Here is a 12,316-nt window from a genome sequence, read left to right on the forward strand (position 1 = left end):
GATCCACTTGGTAAAATAAATCCGCTTGGCATCTTTCTTGGCCTTAAGACAACAATTCTGATGGCTAAAGATCCAAACGGGACACAAAAAAAACCCAAAAAAAACATGAGATACACTCACTGTGTTCAGGACGAATCAGAATTTCTTGATGGGGCCGTCCTCACTGTTCAGGGGGCATCATCAACGATTAATCAATGTTGAAGAAATGATTTTGATATTTTGTTCTTTCTTTTTTTCAGTTATACGAACTGGATGATGATGAAAAACGCAAAGAGTTTCTCGATGACCTTTTCAGTTTCATGCAGAAACGAGGTAAGTAGAACATTCATATGTCAGTTGTGGCTTCCTGGGAGCAGGAGACGTGGCCCTCACAGTCACATTAACACTTGGGGGTCTATAAACATCTTTAATGTGCTAATGTTATAGTTCCACTTACTCATAGCAGAAGTCATTCTTACAGATTGGGACTTTGTTTTCCAGATAAATGACTTTTAAAGCCAAACAGGAAATGAAATCCCTCAGAAAGATCATGTTTGGTTTGTCATGTTAAACCAGGCCTTTTAAACTATTTCTCTGCATAAGTTACCTTGAAAAAATTAAATATCAGTATAAACTCATTTAAGTTCACTTATACAGTTACTTATTTATACAGCACCAGTTCAAACCAGTGCCTGTCAACATTACAAAGAGGACTGCAGTGGTTTTGTAGGACTGTGGCTCAGCACTTGGTGACAGAGAACCCCGATAGAACCTAGAAAGGTTCATTACTGAGAGACGTGACCCAGAAGTATCTGTGTGACTGCCATAATAAGAGCTGTTCCAGTTCTCCAAATACTAAGGAAAGGAGCTTCAATGCTTCCTTTATTGCTTCCCTTAGCATAGGATACACTGGACTGTCCTTCATGAACAGGGAGGAGAAAGTGCTGCATGAAGAACGCAGAACACTGTATAAGCTCAAGATTATGATCTACATCAATGGATATAAGTGTGGTTAAAGCTCTGTCTAATCAGTTTTCATTAGTGGTGTATTTTGCTGTACTTTCAACAGGCTTGCGCTTTCCTATCCTCTTTTAGACCGGTCTGTTTTCCACCTTATATCAGATCGTACCTTAAGGTCCAAATTAGTCGCCTCAGCCGCACAAGAATCCGGGTCACGGCACCAAGTGTTAAAAACGGTTCTTTTAGATTCTTAGGGCCAAAAAGACACAAGGCTCAAAAGTGGTCTTTTTACTTTAAAAATGATCTTTATTTTACATATCCAGATATGGAGATCTTTCTCATAACACACAACCCAAGGTCTGAAGCACAAACAGAACCCTGGTTATTTATAAACTTGCTCTCACGTCACACCACACGATCAAACAGCCTAGTTGCTTTCACTTCATTCTAGCTGCAAAAGCACGCTTCTGCAAAAGTTTCCTGTCAGCACTTTCTGGCACAGAGTGTACTCAGAGTTAGGCCTTTCTTATATTAAAACAATATAATCAGCAAATACGCATTCAAAATCCATCCATCCATCCATCTTCATCCGCTTTGTCCGGGGCCGGGTCGCGGGGGCAGCAGCCTAAGCAAAGAGGCCCAGACCTCCCTCTCCCCAGCCACCTCCTCCAGCTTGTCCGGGGGAACACCAAGGCGCTCCCAGGCCAGCCGAGAGATATAATCTCTCCAGCGTGTCCTGGGTCTGCCCCGGGGCCTCCTCCCGGTGGGACATGCCTGGAACACCTCACCCAGGAGGCGCCCAGGGGGCATCCTTGTCAGATGCCCGAACCACCTCAGCTGGCTCCTTTCGATGTGGAGCAGCAGCTGCTCTACTCTGAGCCCCTCCCGGATGGCCGAACTTCTCACCCTATCTCTAAGGGAGAGGCCAGCCACCCTTCGGAGGAAGCTCATTTCTGCCGCTTGTATCCGCGATCTCGTTCTTTCGGTCACTACCCACAGCTCGTGGCCATAGGTGAGGGTAGGGACGTAGATCGACCGGTAAATTGAGAGCTTCGCTTTTACACTCAGCTCCCTCTTCACCACGACGGACCGGTGCAGCGTCCGCATTACTGCAGCTGCACCCCCAATCCGTCTGTCGATCTCCGGCTCCCTTCTCCCATCACTCGCGAACAAGACCCCGAGATACTTGAACTCCTCCACTTGTGGCATCTGACTAGGACGCCTCCCGCATTCAAAATATATAATTCAAATCTCAACACAGTATTTAGCATGAACTTTTATTTCAGTACAGTTCTGCTGGCAAAAGCGATGGAAGGAGGAAACTTTACAGCTACGTGTCACAAAGATGTTTTTCAGTGTTAGGTTTCATAACATTTCATTAAATTGTGTGCCTGAGGATTTTAATTGAATTGAATTTGACCCTTTTAATTTCTCCTGAAAGTGAATCACCCATGCATAAGGCCAGATGCAAAAATGCTCCTGTTCATAACCTTTAGCTGCAGTCTTTTTGCTCATGGTTTGGGTTACAACTCATTATGTAGCCAAGTAAAGACAGTAACACTATAACAGAAGTGTAGAATGATGTACCACAAAATTCAAATCCTTATTTCTCTTTCATAGAGAATCAGTCGTTAAGATCTTTTGATCTGCTAGAATATGATGAGCACAAAAATATAAAACATTTCTTTAGTTTTCAGTTGGACATGTCCCAACAGCTCACCCGGGAGGCGTCCTAGTCAGATGCCCAAACTACCTCGATTAGCTCCTTGTGATGAGGGCGAGTAGAGGCTCTACTCTGAGCCCCTCTCAAATAACTGAACTCTTCGCCCTGTCCTTAAGACAGAGGCCAGTCACCCTTTGGAAAAAAATTAACTTGTAATTCTTTCAGTTGATGCCCACAGCTCGTGGGGATAGGTGCGGGTATGGGGACATCGATGTACTGGTAAATTGACAGCTTTGTGTTTATGCACAGCTTTCTCTTTACCATGATGGACCCATGCAGTGTTGCACATCACTGCAAACGCTGTCCCAATCCATGTGTCACTCTCCACATTGTGCCTCTTGGATCCGGTGGTTGACTAATGAATCAACCAATGGACTCACTGGGTGTCATGTCTGTGTGTAGGCAGGCAGGAAGAGAGGACCCAAAATGCAGGACTCACTGAGGCGGAAGTAATTCAAAACACACAGCTTTATTGCTGGTAAGAAGCAGAACAGAAAAACACTAACTAAACTGGAAGAACGGAATAAGTAGGCAGGAAGGCTGGCTGGCAAACGGAACACACAGAGGAAGCGAGGGTGAAACAGACGTTAACGATGCGACACCGAGTAGGGGAAGACACAGACACTAAATACAAGAGGTGAACGGAGCGAAGAGGAAACAGCTGGGAGACACGGCTGACGCTGATTACACTGACGAGACAGGGAGAGCACAAAGCTGAACGCACTGACAAAGGACACAGACCTACAAAATAAAACAGGAAGCACACGCCAGACAGAGACAGACTCGTAAACAGGCATAATGACATCATAGACAAACAGAGGGACATACGGGCAGAGAAGACTAAGCACAGGCAACCTAAACCAAACATAAGGGCAAGATAACAAAACCTAAACCAGAAATAATCATCATCGTCATCAACATCATCATCAGATAACTAAAGAATCAGAATATAATCGTAATCAAAACAGTATCACCAGAGAATAACCAATCCATAATGCAAAAATAAACCAAAACATAAGAAACTCAAAATGCTGGGTCGACCCGACCCAGGACCGTGACACTGGGCACCCTGGCATAGACCTTCCTCTGGAGGCTGAGGAGGGTGATCCCCTTAGCTGAAGTACACCCTACAGTCCCCCACAACACCTCCTTCAGCTTGATGGTTACCTTAACCTCTGGTTGCCACAATCTAGTATAGGGACTATCATTATGACAGGCACCAGCCACCTGATGAATGGACATGGTCCGTTGGGATTCAGTGTCCTCAGCCTCCCTCGGAACGAAGTGAAGTACTGCTGGTGGTGGGACTTCAAAATCTTGTGGACAGAGGGCCTCTGCCAGGCATTCCCAGAACACCCTCACCATACATTTATGTGTGCCAGGCAAGTGTCTTCACTTCAGGGTCCAGAACATATGACCGCAGATCAACTTGTGACCTAGGGTGGCCTGCTACCACGGGCATCCTTATGTACGAACATGGTTTTTGTTATGGACAAGCTGTCCTTACCCAGAACCAGTTTGCCTTGAGAGTCCCTACCAGGGAGCAAACGCCCCAAATGACAGAGCCTCTGGGACCACATAAACCCCTCCACCACAATAAGCTGACGACACATGGAGGGAAGTCCATCATCTAACAGAGAATAAAAAGCTTAATCAGTTACAGTGACTGTCAGTTTTAGAAACACAGGGTTAGCGTACCTTGTGTTTATTATTATAAACACAATGCATGTGTAGGTATTTGTGTGCTCTTATGCGCTGCTTACCTAGCAATGCGACAACGGAAAAATAGATATTTTGTTGAGTTCATACATATTCCATTCTAGGACATCATGGTCTATTTTTATGTGTTGTGAATTAAATCAGCTTCATTATTTCTCAATTTGACCACAGTAGAGTCTGCTGTTTGCTTTCCTGTAATCATTATGGTAAATAAATGACTACAGAATAAAAAGTATAAAACTATAATTATAGTCTTCCTTAAGCAAAAGTCCTCTTTGATCAGAGTCCGGCTGTATGCTGAGACAGCTGCAGAGCAGCCTTAGATGGAGTAATGATGTAGCTGGCTGGTCACTTGGGCTTAGTGATAGTATGGATTGTTGTGGAGCGTTCAATTAGAATTGATTTTCGACTTAGTGTAGGGAGATATTGTCAGTGCAGAGCAGATCAGCAGCAGCTTGTTTGTGACAACTTTGATCACAGTGGACTGCTTCAAATGTCCCAGTCAGTATTTCTTGAAAACAACATTGTGTACTGACAAATAAATGTCACTCCGACAGCCTCGTTAACCGTATTAATGGAAAGTGTCAAACATGGCTTCATGCTGCTTTAATATTCTCACCCATATTAAACATGCTATACTGTCATAGCATGTTTTAGTTGTGATTTTGGACCAGTTCCACTGACTCTTGACACGGTGGTGTAAAAAGTGTTTACCCCCCTCCTGATTTCCTATTTTAAGTATATTTTTCACACGTAAATGTTTCTGATAATCAAAGAAATTTAAATATTAATGTATTGATTTTATAACATAAATTAACTGTGGTGTACAGTCACACGTCTTTGGAAAGCTGAGTCCAAGTTCTCTAGCCACACCCAGGCCTGATTACTGTCACACCTGTTCTGTGATCCAAGACGTTTAGGAACAACCAGAAATGAAATAACTGAGATTGAGCAGTCTGGAAAATGTTATAATGCTGTTATAAAGCTGTGGGACTCCAGTGAACCACGGTGAGACCCATCATGGCGAAAACACACAACAGTGGTGAACCTTCCCAGGAGTGGCTGACTGAGCAAAATTATTCCAAGAGTGCAGTTACAGCATTTACATTTCTGTTAGACTACTTTTAATTAAGTGCTTTAGCCCACTTACAATGAAAATTTTAAACAATCTTGTTCATGACCTGTGTAGCATGTTAACACTATTGGAAGTAAAAAATAACTTGAACTCTAATTTTGAAAACACACATGAAGCTCTGACTCGTATGAGTCTGTGTGAAGCTCCTGCTGTGGTCTGAGAGAGAGTCCTGTAACTCTGTCTGCAAAATACAGAATATAATCACCAATGTTGGGCAGGTTACATTGAAAAAGTAATTAATTATAATTACTAGTTACTTCTTCAAAAAGTAACTGAGTTTTGCAAACAACAAAGTTTTTTGCAGCTGTTTACCTAAAGATGCAGCCAAGGCAGTTTTTAAATAAACATTTCAAACTATTTACAGAACAATCAGCTGCTCTGCATCAGATAAGAGTCACACAAATTATTTGTGCTGCTCCAAAAAATAATTTCTGTCCACGATAAAGGAGAACAACAGCCTGATACCTGCAGTGCTGACAGCAGCAGGTGTGTCACTGCTCCTGTTTCCCCCTAGAGACAGTGTTTACACTGTAATCTGTCTTTCAAGATTCAAGATTCAAGAGCTTTATTGTCAGTACACAGTACACACAGTACACACAGTATACACGTACCGAAATGCTGTTTCACCACAAGCCCCGCATGATGCATTTGTAAGTGTACAAAAGATATAAATAATAAATAATAATAAATAAATAAGGTGCTACATTTCTGTAAAATTAAGAGGTAAAAAAGTACTAATTACTGACTATACAATACTATAATGATAACTATACAATACTAACTGCACGATAAACAAAGACAGGACCGAGACAATGTGAAGTGGGTTGTTGTTTGTGTTGTTTTTGAGTCTTTTGATGAGTACTATGAGGTGTGTGTGTATATCAGTCCTTTGGTGGTAGTGAGTTGAAGCTCTTGCTCTGTCTGGTCGTTACAGTTTTGATGCTGCGAAACCATCTGGCAGATGTAGGGAGGGAGAACAGTGCATGTGAGGGGTGGAGAGTGTCCTTCACTATGCTGTTCGCACGTTGGATAATGTGTTTGTCGTACATTTGGGAGACGGGTGCAGAGGGCCTCCAGTGACCCTCTCTGCTGTCCTCACTGTCCGCTGGTGGCTTTTTAGCAGCACCTGTGATGTTCAGCGGTCGCCACATTGTTCTGACACACACAACAAAACCATTGACTACACAACACACTAACTTTAGAGTCCAAACACGCTGAACGTCACAAATCTCTCACATCTCAAAACTCTCTCTCTTTCACTCTCCAGCCGCTGTCACAAACCTTACATGACGCCTCAGGTTGTTAGTAAAGTCGTGCTGTATTACAGCCGTTACATGACTTTTCGCCTGTATGTCTCAAACAGTTTGTCAGGCACTGTCAAAATTCTAAAAACATTTCAGAGGTTTTTTGTGTTTTTACATTTTAAAAAGTTTAGTTTACTCAATGCCAGAGTTTGTGTAGATGACTTGTAGATGAATATTATTTTGTTACACTATTACAACATCTATTACAGTAAAGGATTTCTTTGATTCGTCAGAGGACGTTAAATACCTTGACCCATCTAGCAGCTGATGCTTTGTCAATCCACAATTTAGAGATTCTACCAACTTTCATCACCAAACAGATTCATTCGATGGATCAGAAGAAGTCTTTTAATGAAATACCTAAAGGATTGTGTCTCTGGCTTTTGATGTGTCGTAATGCTAACCCTGCCACTCCCTTTGGCTTTCACTTGGTTTTCACATGTTAAAGTCATCACACATGTTTTATTGCATCATTTCAGTAAGTTGTTTTAAGGTTTCACTTCCACAGTTTAGTATTTTATATTTGTGCTTTTGCATCTATTTGCTCCTTTTTTGTTCTATTAACAATTAAGAAGTTTTTACAATTACAGCTCTTAATGAGCAAACGCTTGACTTCAGCTATCATCCATCTTACAATTACACAGGAAAATGGGGAGAGTAATTTTTCCAGAGTTAACTTTATTTTCCTCTAAAAGAGTCATTTTCACTCATTTTGGATTGTAATCATTTCGATTGGCCGCCAGAGTTGGAGCAAAAGAACAGAGGAAATTCCCATGGAGTAATATGGCGTGAACACGCCCACTATCCCTCAGTGGAACAGAGACAACTGTCAGCGGTGAGCCAGGTAAGTGAGTAAAGTGCTCAATAATGATTGAATTTAGGATGAAATGGGGGATTTGTGTTTATCTGAAAGGTCTGTGAGTAACATTACAGCTTGAGAGTTTGTGGCTCTTACATGCTGCATAATTGGCAAGGTTGACACTTACGTTAGCTTCTGCTAAATTAATGTCATTAGACTCACAGACAGCATTAAGGTATATATCACTAAACTAAGTTTAGCATTGCTCAATAGCTGCTTTAAGTAGGATAACTGACTGAGTAGTGTGTTTGTAGCAAATCCAGTGCACCAATGTTTTATCCAAAGGTCGGTGAGCACATGTGTTTTACTCCAAACTGAGTCATGAAAATTGACTTTTTTACCTGATGTTCTGTTAGTAATATGTGTGTTTTATCGAGGATTGACGTTTGTGGATGTTTCACCTGTTCAGTTAGAGAGCACGTGTGGTTTACTCTGAACTGAGTCACATACACGACTGTTTTCGCCTGATCGTTGGTTAGGAGCATGTGTGTTTAATGGACTGAGTCTTGTATGTGTACTGCTGTTATATGGGCTCAAGCTGTGGTCATAAATATTTTGTACTTGTAAATCAGGATTTGTATGTGTAAAAAGAATTTGTGTGTGTGTGTAAAAAAGATAGTTACATTTGTGATTGACATGACATTTACCAATCAGATGAAAGGAAGAAAAATAGGGTCAAAATTCGTACTTGTAACTTGCAGGGGTTTTTTTGGCTAAGTCCACACACAAATTCTTCTTACACGTACAAAACTGATTTACAAGTACAAAATATTTATGACCACATTTTGAGCCCATACTGTTAGTTTAGCAAGCACGTGTGTTTTACTCGAATTGAAAAGCATACATGGTTGCAGTCTGCACAAGTGTGCAGTTTTAGATGTTTCTTAAGCCCTTTGTGTTTTGTGTGTGCCTGTGTTTTGTTCAATTTTGTAAGTATTTGTAGTAAATCTAATTATTTAAAAATATCCTTTTCATATCATGAAGGATGCGAGCTGTGCGTGTGAAGTACAGAGAGCAACAGAAGTGCATCAGTTTTGAGGGCCAGCTGACCTACAGATCATTTCTGGAACGCGGTGAGTAAAAAACGTCAACATTTCCTGCGTGTTTCATGGTGTGAATCAGTCAAGCTTTGGGATGATGTTATAATAGCTGCTATACCAACTGTTTAGGTTTATTTTGTTCAATTAAGTTAATTTCACTTTCTTTGCCTTGTTCTGGTGTTTATTTCAAATGAATAATGCAATTTTATTATGTTCACAGTTGCCAAGAAGTTCAACATCCCGAACATGTGGCTTCTCTAAGATACCTGATCCAATTGTGAAGGATATGAAAATCCTGGAGGAGATGGAGTTACGATTGCCCTGCATGATAACCCAGTACATGGAACTACTGTCCAAGTTACTACTGACAACCTTGGTCTTCACTGTCTGTTTGGTTTTCTAGAGTCATTTAGTGCCAGATATTGTTGGCACTTTTGTCTTGCTGAGAAAGACGACTTTCAGACAGTTTACAGAGGATTCACCCAAGATAATCATGCCAACTCAAGCACTTCATACTGAACAAAACATGGACGCAAATCCCAGACTGCCTCATGTGATGGGTTTTAAAAACAAAGGGGCACAAGTGTCCAAAACCAGTCCAAGAACACAAGAAAACAGATCAAAAACAAAACCAAACTAGAGCTCAACAAGAGTCCAAGAAAAGTTCAGGGGGTCGACCCGAGGGTTGACAACACAAGAATGAAGACAGTTCTGGAGGCCGGCCGTGCACACGCAATGGCGGCGATGAGCAAACAGTTCTGGGGGCCGACCGTGCACACGGCAACGGCGGCGACGCAGGCAAACCCAATCAGGAGGCCGACCACTTGGAAGGCAGTGGCGGCCACTGAGCAGGTCCGGAGGTCGGCCGCGATGCCAGCGGCGGCGACGAACTCTTTCCGGAGGCCGTCCCCGAAGGCTATGATGCCAACTTAGAGGCCTGGAAAACGGCCGACAGAGGCGAAGCGGAACAGGTCGAGCTGGCTCTGACGGCGGGGTGGCAACCGCAGGACCAGACGAGGCAGGACCAGACGAAGGCGAGGCAGGACCAGACGAAGGCGAGGTAGGACCAGACGAAGGTGAGGCAGGACCAGACGAAGGTGAGGCAGGACCAGACGAAGGTGAGGCAGGACCAGACGAAGACGAAGATGAAGGCGGAGCTGGACCAGACGAAGCTGGACCAGATGAAGACGAAGGCAGAACTGGACCAGACAAAGACAAAGGCGGAGCTGGAGCTGGACCAGGCGTGGATGAAGACACAGAGGCTGGACCAGGCGGCAGCGGGACAGCTGCGGAACCTGACGACGGTGATGTAGAAGTCGCGGGGGATGATTCAGCAGATGACGGCTGAACAGACTTCCCCGGACCATCAGGAGACGTGAGGATGTGCTTGCTGGGTCCTCCAGGACCCCCAGCAGACGAGGCGTGGTGCTGGACGGGCTCCTCGGACCCACCAGCAGACGACACTTGAGGCTGGCTGGGCTCCTCAGGCCCTCCAGCCGACAAGCCAGGACGCTGGCTGGGTTCACCTGAACCCCCAGCTAACATGGCTTGAGACTGGACGGGCCCCTCTGGCCCTCCAGTGGAAACAGACACTGAAGCAGCAGGTACTGAGACCTCTGCCAGTGTGGACACTGGCTGGGACTGAGCAGCACAGTGGCTAGACTCAGGCAGCAACAGTGGGATGCAGTCCTCAGAGGGCTGAAAGTGTTCCCCAATACACTCAGCAGAGGACGGAGGCGGACGGGTGAACTCACTTGAACTTGAGCGAGTGGGTAGGCTGCTGAACTGGTGGCAACTGAGCTACAGGTGGCGAAGTTGTAACAGGTGGTGGAGTGGCTGGCTGAACTGAGGGCAGCTGGGCTGCTGGCTGAACTCAGGGCAGCTGGGCTGCTGGCTGAACTGATAACTGTACTGCTAACTGTGTTACAGGCCCCACATTAACTTGTGGTGAAGGTGTGGATGGGGGGATATGGTCAGGAAAAACTGTTTCGAGGAAGTTTATTGCTTTACCTGAAGGAACCGATGCGGACGAAAAGGCTCCCCTAACATAGTCATTCCCTAAACTTGTGGTGCTTGACTCAGTAAGTCCAGGTTTAGAAACAACAGCGTGAACACAGTCATTAACCCTGAATGTGGGCTCAGCAAAGGCAGTCCTTGGAGCAGTGGCCATGGGTGAGACGGAAAAATCACTGTTATATTCAGAAGACACACAATAAATAGCTCCAGAAAACACAGTCACAGAGTCTGACGCAGCAGAAAAATAGTGTCCCTTTCACTCACCACAGCAGACTGCTTACTCCCTACATCCGGCTGTGGGGTGCCGCGCCGGCGGCGCGAACATCGCTTTCGTCTCGGAGACGGCTCCGACGGACCGGGTAATTCCTCGTCTGGCCGGTCGGACGGCACGTCCTCCATTGAAGCGAGTGGGCGAGCAGTAGCGGCGGGAGGGTGAAGGTGAAGCTCGTGAAGAACAAAATTCTGTACGAGCGGATGCAGTGAGTCCAATAACCAGGGGTAACTGGAAATAAGGTGTTGTAGGTTGGCTTCCACAGCGTAGAGACACTTCTCTCTCATGCGCTAACCACTGGTTGATTAATCTAGAAGCAGAGTCGATAACGGCCTCCTGAAGCTCCCTGGGTGGGCTGAATGCCGCTGGATCCATATCTGGCTGGTCCGTACTGTCACGGCGAGTGAGATGAGCCGCGTGGAAAATAAAGGAGGATCCAAACGCAGGCACTTGTACAGGTGTGAGGGTGGTTTATTAAACACAAAAGGAAATGGCCAAACGGCGAATGGAGCAAAGACTAAACTAAACTGGGAACAAACTAACTACAGAACACGAACCTGGACATGAATGAGAGCGGGCGGAAACAGACGATGGTTGACTGCAGGGAAACACACAGATGAAGCAGGGTGGAAACACAGACGGACCAGCAACTACAATGACGGAGGACACGACTTAAATACACACAGAGAAACACAGGGGACTTACACACAGGTGGTGGACACAGCTGGGAATAATCAACAAGACGAGACAGAGGTAAAACTGAACACACTCACATGAGACGCAGACCTTCACAATAAAACAGGAAACAAGAACACTACACCAAGACGCAGACCTGACACTGAGACAGACAGAATGACACATGGAACCTGAACTAAACTAAACGTGAGATACAACCGAGAACAAATCCTTAAACATGAATAAACAGAACCATAGAATTCTAATTCTAATAATAATAATAATAATAATAATAATACTCATAGCGCCCAAAACCACAACAAACATTCAAAAATAAACGAATCAATCAAAACTCAAAATACTGGGTCGAAACTGACCCAGAACCGTGACAACATGTATACTTCAAACAGGACCACTGTTGCATAGCTAGTGCAATGAAGCAAAACACTTTGAAAAAACAATTGAAAAGTTTCAAAAATGTAACTAAAACGTTGGCAACAAAACATCAAAGTGCTTTTGCTTTCAGTTGACTGACATTTGACCCCAAGAGACTGACCACCAGAGGCGGAGCCAGACATTTGAAACACCCGGGACTTAGCCCAAAAGGGTAGTATGCATGTGGGATTTTTTTTTTT

At 44.3% G+C, this 12,316-nt stretch overlaps 1 protein-coding gene across 1 annotated transcript in view; it reads left to right on the plus strand.

Annotated features, from left to right (window-relative positions):
- The window catches only part of arid3c (AT rich interactive domain 3C (BRIGHT-like)), an 81,965-nt gene that overhangs the window by 45,899 nt on the left and 23,750 nt on the right, over positions 1-12,316 (plus strand). The window contains exon 3 of the mRNA XM_005733666.1: positions 240-312. Coding sequence (XP_005733723.1) covers positions 240-312 — 73 coding nt within the window. The remainder of the gene's footprint in view (positions 1-239; positions 313-12,316) is intronic.

This window comes from Pundamilia nyererei, unplaced genomic scaffold (assembly GCF_000239375.1).
Source record: "Pundamilia nyererei isolate P.nyererei 1_Seehausen unplaced genomic scaffold, PunNye1.0 scaffold00053, whole genome shotgun sequence".
NCBI classification, from domain to species: Eukaryota; Metazoa; Chordata; class Actinopteri; order Cichliformes; family Cichlidae; genus Pundamilia; species Pundamilia nyererei.